Below are 18,122 nucleotides of genomic sequence, written 5' to 3' on the forward strand. Positions count from 1 at the left end.
GGGGTCTCTTTCCCTCCTGCTTTCTGACCTAATCTTACTTCACATGTCAGTCTATGCCCTGGGTGTGTGGATCCTACATACCTGATCCACCGTTTTCTGCCACATGATCATGTGTGTCTGGTCAATAGATTAGGTATCCAAGCCCCTGAACGGTTGGGTGCCTCTGAATGGGGCTTTAGAAATGCAAATAAGTTTATTCAACCTCCTGCATTTGAGGCTGGAGGGACTCTAGCTAAACTCCTGGAGCCAGGTTGCCTGAAGCAAGCAACCTGCAGCAGCTGGAGGGGCCCTTGTTCAGATTCTGTTGGCCTCCTGAGCTGTTTGGGGGCCCTGTGGGTCTTATGGCCCTGAAATGGTCCAGGACAGTTTATTTAGGTGATGGTAGTGGTTATGGCTGTTGCCTTGGAAACCCCTGCGGTACCCACGTTGAACATGAGTTTGTGCAGTGAAGTGTCTATTGCATTTAGGTACCTGACTTCATCTTATTTGTTTGTTTATTGTCTATCTCCCCCACTAACTAGATGATGAGTTCTATGAAAGCAGAGACTGTTTTATTCACCACTGTATCCGACACTTCTGGCAGATAGTAGATGCTCGATAAACATTCCTTTATTAAATAAGTCATTGCCGTGCGTGCATGTATGAATGCTTAGTCGCTTCAGTCATGTCTGACTGATTGTGACACTATGAACTGTAGCTCACCAAGCTCCTCTGTCCATGGGGATTCTCCGGGCAACAATACTGGAGAAGGTTGTCATGCCTTCCTCCAGGGGATCTTCCCAACCCAGGGATTGAACCTGTGTCTCCTGTGGCTCATGCATCGCAGATGGATTCTTTACCACTGAAGCCCAAGTCCTTGTCACAGAATTGCAGACTGTCAATGATAAATGGTGGATAAAGTGACAAGAGACATTAATTATTGCCCAGAAATTCTAGAAAGGGGTGTCTGACCTTGTCATGTCCTGAGACTTGGCCAGGCATTCATTCCCTTTGGAACAGGCGATCTGGACCTTCAATTTGACATACCTGCTATTAGGAAGTCAGTGTCTTGAGGACACACCAGTTTGTCAATTCTGCAAGGAGGGCCAGTCTGGCGGACACCAGACAGCAGGGGACAGTGCAGGCAAGGCCGGCGTGAAGCCTTGGGATGCAGAGTGTGGCAGTGAGGGGTCCTGGCACAGGCAGCATTGAGATAACCCAGTGGGAGAACCAGCATCAGGTCATCTGTCAACAAGCAGGAGGACTTGGTCCCCTCCCTGTTCCTCCACCAGACTCAGGACATCCACACAGGTCAGAGATTGCCAGAAGCTGCCCAAACACACTGGTCAGTCCATTCACAGCAAAATTACCTAACCACATTTCCTGATGGAGCCTAGCCAGGCAGGCTGAGGTTCAGGGCAGGATGATCATAAGGTTGGTGGGCTCAAGAGGCAAGAAAAAGTGGGACTTCCCTGGCAGTCCAGTGGTTAGGATTCCATGCTTCTACTGCAGGGGGCACAGGTTCAATCCCTGGTCAGGGAGCCAAGGTCCCACAAGCTGTGTGGTGTGGGAAAATAAGTAAATTTATTTAAAAATAAAAGTGGCAAGGTGACTTCCCTAGCAGTCCAATTAAGACTCCACTCTTCCATGGCAGGAGCTGTGGGTTTGATCCCTGGATGGGGAACTAATATCCCACAAGCCATATGGTATGCACCCCTCCCCAAAAAAAATTTTTAAAAATTAAAAGGGGCAAGAAAAAGCACATGTTGAAGAACATAGAGACCCAGTTCTTCCTCAGCCTAATGGCCTTTGGCAAGTCAGTTAACATTTCACCTGCAAGATGGAGAGAAAGGATATACCTTTGATCTTGGGGCTTGGGTTCCCAGCCAGAGATTGAGGCCGGTTCGCAGTGGTGACAACATGATATCCTAGCCACTAGACAAGTGGTCAGTGACAAGGGCCCTGGCCCTTTGGCTTTGCAGGAAAGAATTCTCACAAAGACAGAAAGTAGTGAAGCTAGTAAAGTATTAAGAGGAAAAAGAGTACAGTACATGTGAATAGACACACAGGCAGACTCAGGGAGAGAGAGTCTCTGAATTCCTGGCAGTTTGAATTACTTTTATGGGGTGTTCTGGGTTTCCTTCGGCTGGTCATTCTGATTTGCCTGATTCACAGTTCATATTTGGTATATCTCAGGATCCTCCCATGTGTGCACACACATCTCTTAGCCAAGATGAATTTTACTGAAGAGGCGTATGGGTGGAGAACATCCCTTGGCATCAATCTCCTTTGGCCTCCAGGGAGCCTCTTCTGCTCATGCACAATCAGGGAGGTCTCCTGATTTCGAGAAAAGAAACATGTGGTCCGGGCAGGGCCCAGCCTCCTCCCTTAAAGGTCCTGCTCTTCTTGTCTTTGAGTTTTGATCCACAGGGAATGAATCTCCAATTGCTTTACCCCAAGGCTGGGAGGTGGGGGTTGGGGAGCCTCTACCTCCTGCCTCACCTTTATCATGGTGGTGTTTTAAAAATTGGTTCGTTGGTTTAGTTGCTAAGTTGTGTCCCACTCTTGCAACCCCATGGACTGTAGCCCGCCAGGCTCCTCTGTCCATGGGATTTCCCAGGCAAGAAAACTGGAGTGGGTTCCTTCTCCAGGGAATCTTCCTGACCCAGGGATCAAACCCAAGTAAAGCTTAAATGAGATATTTGAGGCTTTTAAGATAGTGTCTGACAAACAAGAACACAATACATGATTGTTATCATGTAAGTTATTTTCTGTTACACTTAACAAGACAAAAACAGGGGAGTATACAAGAGAGTGAAATATGGGGGTAACTCTTTCTGTCTCATAAAAGGCCTGACCTGGTGCAGTGCTTTACTTACAGTTGCTTACAGTGTTATACATTCTCCAAGGAAAATCTAACTGTATATAATCACATGGGAAGGAATCTTCTTCATCCTCTCGGGAAGCACAGGCCAGTTGGAAAGCTTGGTGAACAGTTCCGATCTCTCTCTACCCCTGGCGGGGGGCGGGGGGTCTGCCCATTGCCTCTTGGGTCTGCATCCTTCCCTCACTGAACAGGTGCTCTCTGAGGGCCTTTGAGAGGCCGTGTAATAGATATGATAAAGGCATATCCTACAGTGACGCTGTCCCTGCTTCTCCAGGGAGGCGGAGAGGCCTTTCATGGCAATTAATTATTCACATTTTCTCTCCTGCCCCTCCAGGACTTGGTTTTCTATCTAGCTCCATGGAGGCAGGTTTTCTCTGGGGCGTGTGTAACCCCAGTGCCTGATGGTGGTTTGGAGCTGTGTTCTGTCCCCCTTGGAGCCTGTTTATTTCAGGGTCACATGTAGTGGGCACAGGCTGGTGACAGCCTGAGTGTCCTAACGTCAGCACTCATCCCCCCGACTCTTCCTGGGGACAGGATACTGGCTGCTGATGTCTCTGTGGTTCACGGGCGCACAGGGGTCAGGTCTCCAGCCTCGCTGCTTGATTGATCGGGGTTGCATCCTGTGCCACCCGGGCAAGCCGGGCTTGGTGGAATGCTTTTCAGCCCTGTTCCCTGCTCTGAGGCCCGGCATCTTGCCCTTTCTGCAGAGCTGTAAACAGTCAGTCAGGCGTGCAGGCTGCAGCCTGGCCTTTGTTACTGCTCCCCGGGAAACCTTTGTGTTGCTGGTAGAGGTGGCCCGGTGCCGGGCACCCTGACAACTCTGTCTTGGAGACTCAGAAGTTACCTTCCCCCTCTCATACTGGCTGCCTTCCCAGTGTTGCTCTTCTGCGCCTGTCACACCCACCTGCAGTGCTGGCTTGATCCAGTTCCCCTTGAAGACAGTGCTCAGATGTAGAGACCCGGGCATGCGCCCTCAGGGAGGTGGTTTCTGGGGCATTCTCCCTCAGAGACCCAGGGCCAGAAGGAAGAGATGTAAATGTGTGGCCACAAAATAAAGCTAGGACTGGGGCTGAGGAGTAGGCAGGAGAGTATGAGAGGGAAGTGGCAGCAGCTTGGCCAGAAAGGGCTGGAGAGTAACCGCTGCCCCTACAGCTGGGAAATGAGTCCTTTTGCAGAACTTTGAGGGGATGTCACCCACAGACCTCAGACGCCATGGCCAAGTGCCTGCCTGCTCACTCCCTGCCTCTGTGCCCTCCACTGGTTCCTCCACCTCTTTGTGCCTCAGCTTCCTGCTCTAGGACTGCTTGTGGGAATTCAAATTGATAACAGGCACTATGGAAAACAGTATGGAGATTCCTTAAAAAAAAAAAAATTGGAATAAAACTACCATATGACCCAGCAACCCCACTACTGGGCATATACCCTGAGGAAACCATAATTGAAAAAGACACACATACCCCAATGTTCATTGCAGCACTATTTACAATAGCTAGGTTATGGAAGGGCTTCCCAGGTGGCACACTGGTAAAGAATCCACCTGCCAATGCAGGGGATAGAGGAGACACAGGTTCAATCCCTGGGTTGGGAAGATCCCCTGGAGAAGGAAATGGTAACCTACTCCAGTATTCTTGCCTGGGAAATTCCATGGACAGAGGAGCCTGGTGGGCTGTTGTCCATGGGGTTGCAAAGAGTCAGACATGACTGAATGCACATGTGCGCACACACACACAGGACATGGAAACCACCAAGATGACCATCAACAGATGAATGGATAAAGAAGTTGTGGTTACACATACACAATGGAATAATAAAAAGGAACGCATTTAAGTTGGTTCTAATGAGGTGGATGGACCTAGAGCCCATATACAGAGTGACGTACATCAGAAGGAAAAAGGCAAATATCATCAGTTCAGTTCAGTTCAATTGCTCAGTCATGTCCAACTCTTTGCGACCCCATGAACCGCAGCACACCAGGCCTCCCTGTCCATTACCAATGCCCGGAGTCCACCCAAACCCATGTCCATTGAGTCGGTGGTGCCATCCAACCATCTCATCCTCTGTCCTCCCCTTCTCCTCCTGCCCTCAATCTTTCCCAGCATCAGGGTCTTTTCAAATGAGTCAGCTCTCCACATCAGGTGGCCAAAGTACTGGAGTTTTAATGCATATAACTAGAATCTAGAAAGATGTTACTTATCAACCTATTTGTAGGGCAGCAATGGAGATGCAGACATAGAGAACAGACTTGTGGACCCAGTGAGGAAAGGGGTGGGTGCAATGAATTGAGAGAGTAGCATGGGAACATATAAACTAGTGTATGTAAGATAGATAGCCAGTGGGAATTTGCTCTATGACTCAGCTCAAACCAGTGCTCTGTGACAACCTAGAGGGGTGGGATGGATTGGTAGGTGGGAATGAAGGCTTAAGAGGGAGGGGACATATGTATACCTATGGTTGATTCATGTTGATGTATGGCAGAAACCAACACAATATAGTAAAGCAATTATCCTTCAATTAAAAATAAATTTTAAAAAATAATATTAGATTTTAAAATGCCCGCTCTCACCACTACTATTCAACATAGTTTTGGAAGTCCTAGCCACAGCAATCAGAGAAGAAAAAGAAATAAAAGGAATCAAGATAGGAAAAGAAGTAAAATTCTCACTGTTTGCAGATGACATGATCCTCTACATAGAAAACCCTAAAGACACCACCAGAAAATTACTAGAGCTAATCAATGAATATAGAAAAGTTGCAGGATATAAAATTAACACACAGAAGTCCCTTGCATTCCTATACACTAACAATGAGAAAACAGAAATTAAGGAAACAATCCTATTCACAATTGCAACAAAAAGAATAAAATACTTAGGAATAAATTTACCTAAAGAAACAAAAGACCTATATATAGAAAACTATAAAACACTGATGAAAGAAATCAAAGGTGACACAAATAGATGGAGAAATATACCATGTTTGTGGATTGGAAGAATCAATATAGTGAAAATGAGTATACTACCCAAAGCAATCTATAGATCCAATGCAATCCCTATCAAGCGTGCAACAGTATTTTTCATAGAACTAGAACAAATAATTTCTAGAACTACACAAATAATTTAACAATTTGTGTAGAAACACAAAAAACCTTGAATAGCCAAAGCAATCTTGAGAAAGAAGAATGGAACTGGAGGAATCAACCTGACTGACTTCAGGCTATACTACAAAGCTACAGTCATCAAGACAGTATGGTACTGGCACAAAGACAGAAATATAGATCAGTGGAACCAAATAGAAAGCCCAGAGATAAATCCATGCACCTATGGACACCTTATCTTCGACAAGGAGGCAAAACATATACAATGGAGAAAAGACAATCTCTTTAATAAGTGGTGCTTGGAAAACTGGTCAACTACCTGTAAAAGAATGAAACTAGATCTAACTTTCTAACACCATACCCAAAAGTAACCTCAAAATGAATTAAAGATCTAAATGTAAGACCAGAAACTATGAAGCTCTTAGAGGAAAACATAGGCAGAACACTCTCTGATGTAAATTACAGTAAGATCCTCTATGACCCACCTCCCAGAGTAATGGAAATAAAAACAAAAATAAACAAATGGGACTGAATTAAACTTAAAAGCTTTTGCACAATGAAGGAAACTATAAGCAAGGTGAAAAGACAGCCTTCAGAATGGGACAAAGAGTTAATCTCCAAAATATACAAGCAGCTCATGCAGTTTGTGATGGACAGGGAGACCTGGCGTGCTGCGATTCATGGGGTTGCAAAGAGTCGGACACGATTGAGCGACTGAACTAACTAACTAACATGCAGCTTAATACTAGAAAAATAAATGACCCAATCAAAAAATGGGCCAAAAAACTAAAAAGACATTTCTCCAAAGAAGACATATAGATGGCTAACAAACACATGAAAAGGTGCTCAACATCACTCATTATCAGAGAAGTGCAAATCAAAACCACAATGATGTACCGTCTCATGCCGGTCAGAATGATTGCAATGAAAAGGTCTACAAACAATAAATGCTGGAGAGGGTGTGGAGAAGAGGGAACTACACTGTTGGTAGGAATGCAAACTAGTACATACTCCATGGCCACTGTGGAGAACAGTGTGGAGATTCCTTAAAAAGCTGGAAATAGAATTGCCATATGACCCAGCAATCCCACTGCTGGGCATACACACTGAGGAAACCAGAATTGAAAGACACACATATGCCCCAATGTTCACTGCAGCACTGTTTACAATAGCTAGGACATGGAAGCAACCTAGATGTCCATGGGCATATGAACGGATAAGGAAGTTGTGGTACATATCATTTCAGTTCAGTCAGTCAGTCTTGTCTGACTCTTTGCCACCCTGTCCATCACCAACTCCCAGAGCTTGTTCAAACTCATGTCCATTGAGTCGGTGATGCCATCCAATGATCTCATCCTCTGTTGTCCCCTTCTCCTCCTGCCCTCAGTCTTTCTCAGCATCAGGGTCTTTTCCAATGAGTCAGTTCTTCGCATCAGGTAGCCAAAGTATTGGAGTTTCAGCTTCAACATCAGTCCTTCCAATGAATATTCAGGACTGATTTCCTTTAGGATGGACTGGTTGGATCTCCTTGCAGCCCAAGGGACTCTCAAGAGTCTTCTCCAACACCACTGTTCAAAAGCATCAATTCTTCAGTGCTCAGCTTTCTTTATAATCCAATGCTCACATCCATACATGACTACTGGAAAAACCATAGCCTTGACTAGACAGACCTTTTAATGTCTCTGCTTTTTAATATGCTGTCTAGATTGGTCATAACTTTTCTTCTAAGGAGTACGCATCTTTTAATTTCATGGCTGCAGTCACCATCTACAGTGATTTTGGAGCCCAAAGAAATAAAGTCTGTCACTGTTTTCACTGTTTCCCCATCTATTTGCCATGAAGTGACAGGACCTGATGCCATGATCTTAGTTTTCTGAATGTTGAGTTTTAAGCCAACTTTTTCACTCCTTTCACTTTCATCAAGAGGCTCTTTAGTTCTTCTTTGCTTTCTGCCATAAGGGTGGTGTCATCTGCATTTCTGAGGTTATTGATATTTCTCCCGGCAATCTTGATTCCAGCTTGTGCTCCAGCCCAGCATTTCTCATGATATACTCTGCATATAAGTTAAATAAGCAGGGTGACAATATACAGCCTTGACATACTCCTTTCCCTATTTGGAACCAGTCTGTTGTTCCATGTCCAGTTCTAACTGTTGCTTCCTGACCTGCATACAGATTTCTCAAGAGGCAGGTCAGGTGGTCTGATATTCCCATCTCTTTCAGAATTTTCCACAGTTTGTTGTGATCCACACAGTCTAGGTATATATACACAATGTAATATTTCTCAACTAAAAAAAAAATGCATTTGAGTCGGTTCTAATGAGGTGGATAAACTGGAGCATATTATACAGAGTGAAGTGACTCAGAAAGAGTAACACTAATATAGTATATTAATGCATATATATGGAATTTAGAAAGACGGTAACAATGACCCTATATGCAAGACAGCAAAAGAGACACAGATGTAAAGAACAGACTTTTGGACTATGTGGGAGAAGGTGAGGGTGGGACGATATGAGAATAGCACTGAAGCAAGTATATTACCATATGTAAAACAGATGACCAGGGCAAGTTCAATGCATAAAGCAGGGCCCTCAAAGCTGGTGCTCTGGGACAACCCAAAGCAATGGGGTGGGGAGGGAGGTGGGAGGGGGATTCAGGATAGGGGGACACCTGTACACCCATGGCTGATTCATGTCAATGTATGGCAAAACTATCACAATATTGTAAAGTAATTAGCCTCCCATTAAATAAATTTTAAAAATAATAATAAAATGAGGATGAGAGTCATACCTCCTCCTTTTGGGGTTGTTTATGAGGATTTCGTGAGTTCACACATATAGAATGCCAAGAAGGTGCCAGCCCACAGCCAATGTCATTTGTGTGTGAGCCAACAGCTTCACCACACATGCACACATGCGTGACCGCATGCACACCCCGAGTGTGGTGGCATCAGGATCTTATTGGGACTGTCTGATGCTCTGACGACTTCTTTCTCCAACACTCTTACTACCGCAAGTGTCTGTCTTTCCCTCATAGAAACCATTAGTAATCTTCTCAAGTGAGTGTCTTCATCCCCAAATTATTCAAAGCCCTTCTTTTCCATTCATAGTGAGCATCCATCACTGTTTAGTGAATCATGTATCTCCACTGGTGGGTGATGAGGACACCATGGAAAAGTGAAATAGGCATTGCTGGCGACTGTGGTGTCTCCTACCGCCCACCACTGAAGCTCCTGACCAGTGGGAAATGTCATTGCTCTGTGTGTTCACTACTTTTGCATCAACTGCACTTCTGTTGGTAGTGGTGCTCATGTTCAGTGAAACAGAAAGTAGCCAGGTGAGCAGAAAGAGCATGCAAAGAAAAAGACCAGAATCATCCATGAATTCTGATTGCTTTTTAAGCCATCCAGGTGAATTTTCACTGGTTCAAATCAACATGCTGGTGTTCAGTTGCTAAATCGCATCCCACTCTTTCAATGTGGGCACACACTTAAGAGATAACTGCATGAACGTGAATGTGGCCTAAAGATAACTGGTCCATCCCTGAGCTCAGCCCATCACCTCAGCAACACGCAGGCCCACTGCCAAAAACACATCCCTCCTGGAAGTCATTCGGGCATCTCAAGCCAGCCTGGCCAAAGAAGAGCTCATCTTTCCCCACAAACCTCCCCACAGAAAAAATGGCAGGTTTTTTCTATTGCAGTTAAACATCTTTTTTCTATCTCAAGTTAAACATCAATATGAAACAAGTTGCTTATGCCAGAAACATCAAGGTCAACTCCTCTCCTTTTCCTGCCCCCATCCCCAGGCCCTGGACTCCCTATGCTTCCTAAATAGCCTAAGACTATGCCTTTTCTGTACACCCACTGACTCTGCCTGCAGCTGTAAGTATCACTGTGTAACAACAATCCCAAACAGTGGCTTGGGTCAGCTGATTCAGACCAAGCTCAGTTGGGTGGCTCTTTCCACATGTCTTTGGACGTCTGGCCGATGGAGGCCAGGCTCAGGTAGGCTGGGTCTGCTCCACATGGCTCTCATCCTTCTTTCTGGCTCCAGTGGGCTGACCCAAGCATGTTCTTCTTGTGGAAATGTCAGAAGCACAGGAAAGCAAGCCAAAACACATGCCACTGTTGTGTGTTTCTATTGGCCAAAGCTAGCCATATAGTCTCGTTCAAAGTCAAAGGGTAGAGAAATGCACTTTAACCATTTAGTGGAAGGAAGTACAAAGCCACATGGCAGAGAGAAAGGTGACGAGAGAGAATCAAGAACTAGGGCCAATAATGTAATTTCCCACATCCTTGTTATCTCTTACTAGACTCATCACTCATTTTCTAACTTCTTACTTTGCCTGCAGCCAACCTCCCCTGACTTGATCCCAACATCCCTTTATTAAAACTTTCCACTGCCCCCTTATCACTCCCAAATTGAGCTGAAGCCTTGTACAACTTGGCTCCAATCCATTTTTCCTTCTGCATCTATTGCTGTGTTTCAGAGTTACTCACCACCCACTTCCAAATGCGCTTGTTTTTCATACCGATATGTGCCTTCATAAACAGTCTTCCCTCTTCCTGCAGTGATCTCCCCTGCATTTGGGGTTATTGTGAGATGTTGCTGACCCATCAAAACCCAATTCACCTGGACCATCTTCCAGAAAGCCTTCTCAGAGGCCCTGTGGGAAAAAAATTGCTCTTTCCTTTGTGATATGATAGTAAATTGAAATTGCATCATGCTCATACTTAACTTGTATCAGTTTGGGAATACATGCTCAACCAGAGAGAGAGAGAACTTAAATAATTCCACCCACCATTCAACTCCATGATCGTGGGAGTACCAAGACTTCACTTTGCTGTTATATTAGTCATCATTACATTAGTTCCAGAAGCCTCTTGTAGATGAAAGACACAGCCTACTGAGAGGGGTCTAGTGTTTTAATGATACAAGACTCTTTTAACAGCCATGCCACAAGCCTTTATTTCATTTACTAGTCAACCAAAGGAACATCTATCTGGGCTGTGTGGTCTTGTTTCAAGTCAGGACCTTCCAGTTCCATCTTGGAAATTCAAGGGACTTTCAGTGGTAGATAATCTATAGTAAATGTTTATGTCATTGTGACTTTAGACTCTTCCCGCATCAAAGATGCTCCTGTACTGTATTTCCTATAGATTTATGTCAGATTGAATTTTAATCTTTTATGTTGGTATTTCCCAGCTAAGTTATGAGGGTCTCATTTGTGGCTCATGGTTCTTTATGGCTGCTGCCTGTGGCTGTGCAGGTCATATACTCTAAGGGGGCACTAGTCATACCAGAGCCTGTATTAATGAACTGTGTAGTAGTCAAGGTGCCAGCTTCCTTGTCCCCCAGTGCCTGGTACATATCGATCGCTCAAGAAACATGTGGATGAATGAGCGAAGGAGAAACAGGCAACAACAGACTGAGCTAAATGTTCCCAAAATGGGCTTCCCAAGTGGTGCAGTGGTAAAGAATCCACCTGCCAGTGCAGAAGAAGCAGGTTCAATCCCTGGGCTGGGAAGATCCCCTGAAGAAGGAAATGGCAACCCACTCCAGTATTCTTGCCTGGGAAATTCCATGGACAGAGGGGCCTGGCGGGCTGCACTCCATGGGGTTGCAAGAGTCCGACATGACTAAGTGAATAAGTCACCACCACCACTTGGCGGCTCAGTGGTAAAGAATCCACATGCCAATGCAGGAGATGCAGGTTTAATCCCTGGGTTGGCAAGATTCCCTGGAGAAGGAAATGGCAACCCACTCCAGTATTCTTGCCTGGAAAATTCCATGGACAGAGGGACCTGGTAGGCTACAGCCCACGGGGTCACAAAGAGTTGGACACAACTGAGCTCACACACACAAATGTTCCCAAGTGAGAGATTCAAGAGTCAGGGTTCCAATGAAAATTCAGACAGGTTTTGCTCCAGCAAAATTAAGACCATGTTATTATAGGTGCCTGTGATGAAAAGTACCTGTCAACCCACTTGAAATGTCTTGTTTAACTACCAAAAAATCACCTTTCATCATGTGAACTGATTGAAATGATGGTTCTTACAAGGACATCATTCTTCTCAAACGTTACCGACAGCATGATGGCCCTGTGCCTAACACCCTAGTGGATATTGCAAGGCATGTATGTGGAGACAGGTCTAGATGCTAGATAAATCTTGCCCTCCAAGTCACAGTAGACTTAAATTTTCCTTGATTTCCCTTGGATGGTCATGCAATTTAAATGAAAAGAGAGCCATTATGAATAAGAACAAGGCTTTTATCAGGTTATCTGATAAAATATGCTGAACACTTCTTAAGTAGTGTGGCCAGCAAACTTTTCACCCCATGGGAGAAGGTAGCCAAGGTAAACAGTCAACTTCGCACTTGGAATCCGATGTTCTGCCAGAGAACACAGGGAGGGGAACTGACCTGCTCGGGATGTGCAGGCCTCTGGGTGGATGTGGCCCAAGGAGGGGTCCAAAAGGCAGCATGACACGGGCCATGATGGTCCAACTATGCCTCACCCCACCCCCAACCACAGGCCCAGGAAGCTCTGACAGAACATGGGGTTCACCCCCTCCCCCCGGATTGTTCTTCCCTCTGTCTCCAGCAGCAAGACGATCACCAACTGGCCACCCCACCAGCGCGACGGTTAGCAGGATGCCTCACCAGCCAGGGCTTGATGTGTCCATTAGAGGAAGTACCTGGTGAAGAAAGGGTTCCATAAATGTTAAATGAATGAACAAAGTGATGAATAAGCCAACGAAATAAGCAAACCAAGGGAGTACAGCAGTGTAGGGAACATTTGTGGGGGAGGCACTATAGTTACTCTGGGAAATTCTAAATGGTGTAAATGGATCTTCCCAGGCATCAAACCTATGTCTCTTATGTCTCCTGCATTGGCAGGCAGGTTCTTTACTGCTAGCACCACCTGGGAAGCAAATGTTGCACACCTGATGCTTAATGTACAGCTCTTCCCTAAGGGCCCTGGTAGCCTTTCCAAGTCCATGGAGACTTGACTGTGTTGTTCAATGGAAGATACGCTCAATCTGCTGCGGTACCCCTAATACCACACGGCTTGGGAACTAGGGTAATAGTTCTTGAGTTTGGGGCTGCTGTTGTATATGCCGGGCTACATCCCTTCAGTCATGTGTCCGACTCTTTGCCACTATATGGACTGTAGCCCACCAGGCTCCTCTGTCCATGGGAGTCTCCAGGCAAGAATACTGGAGTGGGTTGCCATTCCCTCCTCCAGGGGTCTTCCCGACCCAGGGATGGAACCCGAGTGTCTTATGTCTCCTGCGTTGGCAGGCGGCTGGGTACAGTCGTATTTGCACGTGAACTTGGGATCAGAATTTCATAATCATCAAGGAGTCGGTTCAAATGGACTTCTGTTTCTGCCAAGGCCTTGCATGTCATCGCGGGCCGCCTTCATGAAGTAGTCACCGCGTGTTCTTTGGGGTTTCTTTCTGTGTGTCGCTAGGTGAGTACTCCACGGAGGAGGCGCAGGACCCTTTCCTGGTCAGCATCCACATCATCGCGGACCCAGGGGAATCCCGCCCCCTGCAGGAGGCCATCGACAAGGTCTTGGCATGGATCCACCCGGACCTCCCGCTGTTCAGGGTCTCGGAAAGGCGGGCATGCCGCCGGCGGAGGAGGGCCCCCAAGGCGGCACAGCCAGCGCTGGCGGTGGTGCTCTTCCTGCAGGAGGAATACGGCGAGGAGCCGATCCTGCAGCTGCACCGCACGCTGCAGCGGCCGCCCTGGCGCCACCACCACACGGAGCGCGTGCCCAGCAGGTTCCTGCCCTACCTGCCCTGCAGCCAGGACTTCTTCACGCTGGCCCCGGGGACGCCGCTCTGGGCCATCCGGCCGGTGCACTACGGCAGGGAGATCGTGCGCTTCACCATCTACTGTCGCCATGACAACTACGCCGACATCCTCAAGTTCTACGAGCTGATCCTCAGGCGGAGCCCCAGCCAGAAGAAAGCGGACTTCTGCATCTTCCCCATTTTCTCCAATCTGGACGTGGACATCCAGTTCTCCCTCAAGAGACTGCCCTGTGATCAGACCCCGGTCCCCACCGACTCCTCCGTGCTGGAGTTTCGGGTCAGGGACATCGGCGAGCTGGTGCCGCTCTTGCCCAACCCTTGCAGCCCCATCAGTGAGGGGCGCTGGCAGACGGAGGACCATGACGGCAACAAGATCCTTCTGCAGGTACCTGGGGAATGTCCGTCTGTCTGTCTGTGTCTGTCTCCCTTTGATGATAACAAAAACAAGTGAAATGGCTTTTCCTGAAGCCCTAGCCCGTTACAAAACAAGGAGTTAAGAAAAAGGAGTGACCCTCTTGCTGGCTTGAAGACCAAGTCAGGGTGTCCATACTCTAATTAAACAATTTTCACTTTGCTGCCAAGGTCATGTGCCCCAGGCCAACAATAGATGATCCTCTGGTGTCACCTACCTGTGACAAGCATCCATCCACTAAATACTTGTGGTTCCAGGGGATCTTAAACGAGCTGATATCCCAGGCAATTTGCTATTAAAGATTGTTTAGTCTTCTCCCTCACAAGTAGGAGGTTTTTACCAATGAATTCTTCATTTCCACAAAGGAACTTCAGGAAAAGCCATCTGTGACAACTATAAAATAGGTTGACATTCAATAGAGAAGATATGTTTTCTTCTTTGCTCTGGTGCCTCCCCTACTTTCTACCCTTCACCCTTCTGCTACTGGGTATTACGTTGTTAAAATTCAGTGATTACTGGGAAATGACTTCTAGGCATTTTAAGGAGTACTGCGATGTCTTTGGGGCTTCTGTTTTCATTAAGCATGGGAAGAGGGGAGTAAATACATAGAAGGAAATGGATGCAGTAGGCTCTTCTGTTGCTTCTGTGGTTAATATCTTGGTTCAATTACTGGACCTCTTCCTCCTCCCATCCTTCCAGCAATTATCCCAACTCTTTAGAAGTCATTAAGTTACACTCTTGAATTAAAAATTGAGCATATAGATTTAAGAATGTCCTATATATGCCCTACCTGATACATGCTTTCAAGACCCATACTTTCTAGAATTACTAATAACAGGTAAATCAGTTGCAGGCATATACAATTTTGTCTTTCTGAAATGCCTCTGCCTTTGGCATCTCAGTTTTCACAAACGGCTACCTGAGAGGAGAAAGCTGATAGCAAGTTAGGCGACGTTGTCTTGAAAGGTGCCGGCTGATTGTATTTACTTGAATCACGGGTAAAGTTGCATAGTTTCTGTTGGTTTTAGCATTAAACATCAGAAGTATAATCCACATATTGCAAAATGAAGTGAGAATTTGGCACATGTCAGATACCTGGTTCAAACTATAGCTAGGCCACATTGCCCAAGTCAAAAAAGTCACCTTGAAATATTTACGATTTAAAAGAAATAGGTAATTTTCAGATTTCTCTTTGAATTATGCAAATAAGATATAATATTGCTTTATTAGTCACTGAACTAAACGCTATTTGTTTTAACTTTTATTTTGTATTGGAGTCTAGTTGATTTACAATGTTGTGTTTGTTTCAGGTATACATTAAAGTGTTTCAGATATATATATATCTATTCTTTTTCACGTTCTTTTTTCATAAGGTTATTATGGAGTATTAAGTGGAGTTCCTTGTGCTATACAACAGGTCCTTGTTGATTGTCTATGTTATATGTAGTTTATATATATGTTAGTCCCAACCTTCTAGTTTATCCTCTGCCCTCCACCTTTCCCCCTTTGATAACCATGTTTGTTTTTGAAGTCTGTACATCTGCTTCTGTTTTGTAAATAAGTTTATTTCTATAATTTTTTAGATTCCACATAGAAGTGATATTGTATTTGTCTTTGTCTGACTTACTTCACTTAGTATGTTAATCTCTAGGTCTGTCCATGTTGCTGCAAGTGGCATTGTTTTAATCTTTTTTTTTTCCACAAGAAACCATCAGTTTTATTAACATGTACTATCACACATAGAAAGAATAAAACCTTTTCCAATCCACTGTGTAACTGATTAAATACAGATTACAAGCATAAACAACGATATTCATTCCTCTGATACAGTGATCTCAGAACTGTGATTTCTACAGTTACAAAATGGAGGCTAATCATTTACGAATGAAACGAGATGTACACTAATTACATGACTTTTCTGAGAAGGGTTTCCATACATTTCTAGGGTATCAGAGGTTGTTTTAATCTTTTTTATGGCTGAGTGATATTCCATTGTATATATGTGCCATATCTTCTTTATCCATTTATTTGTCAGTGGACACTTAGGTTGCTTCCATGTCTTGGCTATTGTAAGTAGTACTGCAATGAACCCTGGGGTATGTGTATTCTTTTTGAATTATGGTTTTCTCCAGATATATGCTTAGGAGTGGGATTGTTGGATCACATGTTATTTCTGTTTGTTTTTTAAGGAACCTCAATGCAGTTCTCCATAGTGGTTGTACCAATTTACATTCCTACCAAGAGTGTAGGAGAGTTCCTTTTTCTCCACACCCTCTCCAGCATTTATTGTTTGTAGATTTTTTGATGCTGGCCATTATGACCAGTATGAAGTGATACTTCATTGTAGTTTTGATTTGCATTTCTCTAATAATTAGTGATGTTGAACATCTTTTCATAGGTTTTTGTTGTTGGTTGTTTTTTTTTTTTCTTTTTGGCTATCTCTATGCTGTCTTTGAAGAAAAGTCTATTTAGATCTTGTGCCTATTTTTTGATTGGGTTGTTTGTGTTTTTGATATTGAACTACATGACCTGTTTGTATATTTTAAAGATTAATCTTTTGTTGGTTGCACCATTTGCAAATAGTTTCTCCCATTCTTTGGGTTGTCTTTTTGTTTTGTTTATGGTTTCCTTTGCTGTGCAAAAGCTTTTAAGTTTAATTAGGTCCCATTTGTTTATTTTTGTTTTTATTTTCATTTCTGTAGGCTATGGATAGAAGATCTTGCTGTGATTTATGTCAAAGGGTATTCTGCCTATGTTTTTCTCTAAAAGTTTTATAGAATCTGGTCTTATATTTAGGTCTTTAATCCATTTTGAGACTTCTTTTGTGTATGGTGCTAGTGTTCTAATTTTATTCTTTTACATGTGGCTGTCTGTTCTCCCAGCACCACTTATTGAAGACTGTCTTTTCTCCATTGTACGTTCTTGACTTCTTTGTCACAGATTAATTGACCAAAGGTGCAGGGATTTAATTCTGGGCTTTTAATCCTGTTCTATTGATCTATAAGTCTGTCTTGCACTGTACCATACTGTCTGTAGCTTGGTAGTATAGTCTGAAGTCAGGGAGCCTGATTCTTCCAGCTCTGGTTTCCTTTCTCAAGATTGCTTTGGCTCCTCAGGGTCTTTTGTGTTTCCATGCAAATTTTAAGATTTTATTATTCTAGAGCTATAAAAAACTGCCTTTGGTAATTTGATAGGGATTGCGTTGAATCTGTAAATTACCTTGGGCAGTATAGTCATTTTGACAATATCGACTCTTCCAATGTAAGGACACGGTATAGCTTTCTGTCCGTCTGTGTCATCTTCCATTTCTTTCATCAGCATCTTATAGTTTCTGGAGTACAGGTCTTTTGCCTCTGTAGGTAGGTTTATTCCTGGGTGTTTTATTCTTTTTGATGCAATGGTAAATCGGGATTGTTTCCTTAATTTCTCTTCCTGATCTTTTGTTGTTGGTGTATAGGAATGCAAGAGATTTCTGTGTATTAATTTTGTATCCTACAACTCTACCAGATTCATGTATGAGCTCCAGTAGTTTTCTAGTAGCATTTTTAGGATTTTCTGTGTGTACTATCATGTCATCTGCAAACAGTGACAGTTTCGCTTCTTTTTTCCAATTTGGATTCCTTTTATTTCTTTTTCTTCTCTGACTGCCAAAACTACATTGAAAAAAGTGGTGAGAGCGGACATCCTTGTCTTGTTCCTGAACTTAGAGGAAATGCTTTCAGTTTTTCATGTTTGAGTATGATGTTAGCTATGGGTTTGTCATATTTTGTCTTTATTATGTTGAGATAGTTTTCCTCTATGTCCACTTTCTGGAGAGGTTTTAACATAAATGGGTGTTGAATTTTGTCAGGAGCTTTTTCTGCATCTGTTGAGATGATCATATGTTTTTATTCTTCAGTCTGTTAATGTGGTGTATCATACTG

General features: G+C 44.2%; 1 protein-coding gene across 1 annotated transcript in view; it reads left to right on the plus strand.

The window, feature by feature from the left end:
- Positions 1-18,122, plus strand: part of FAM124A (family with sequence similarity 124 member A) — a 112,605-nt gene that overhangs the window by 25,806 nt on the left and 68,677 nt on the right. The window contains exon 3 of the mRNA XM_061133281.1: positions 13,439-14,172. Coding sequence (XP_060989264.1) covers positions 13,439-14,172 — 734 coding nt within the window. The remainder of the gene's footprint in view (positions 1-13,438; positions 14,173-18,122) is intronic.

Source organism: Dama dama, chromosome 30 (assembly GCF_033118175.1).
Source record: "Dama dama isolate Ldn47 chromosome 30, ASM3311817v1, whole genome shotgun sequence".
Taxonomy (NCBI): domain Eukaryota; kingdom Metazoa; phylum Chordata; class Mammalia; order Artiodactyla; family Cervidae; genus Dama; species Dama dama.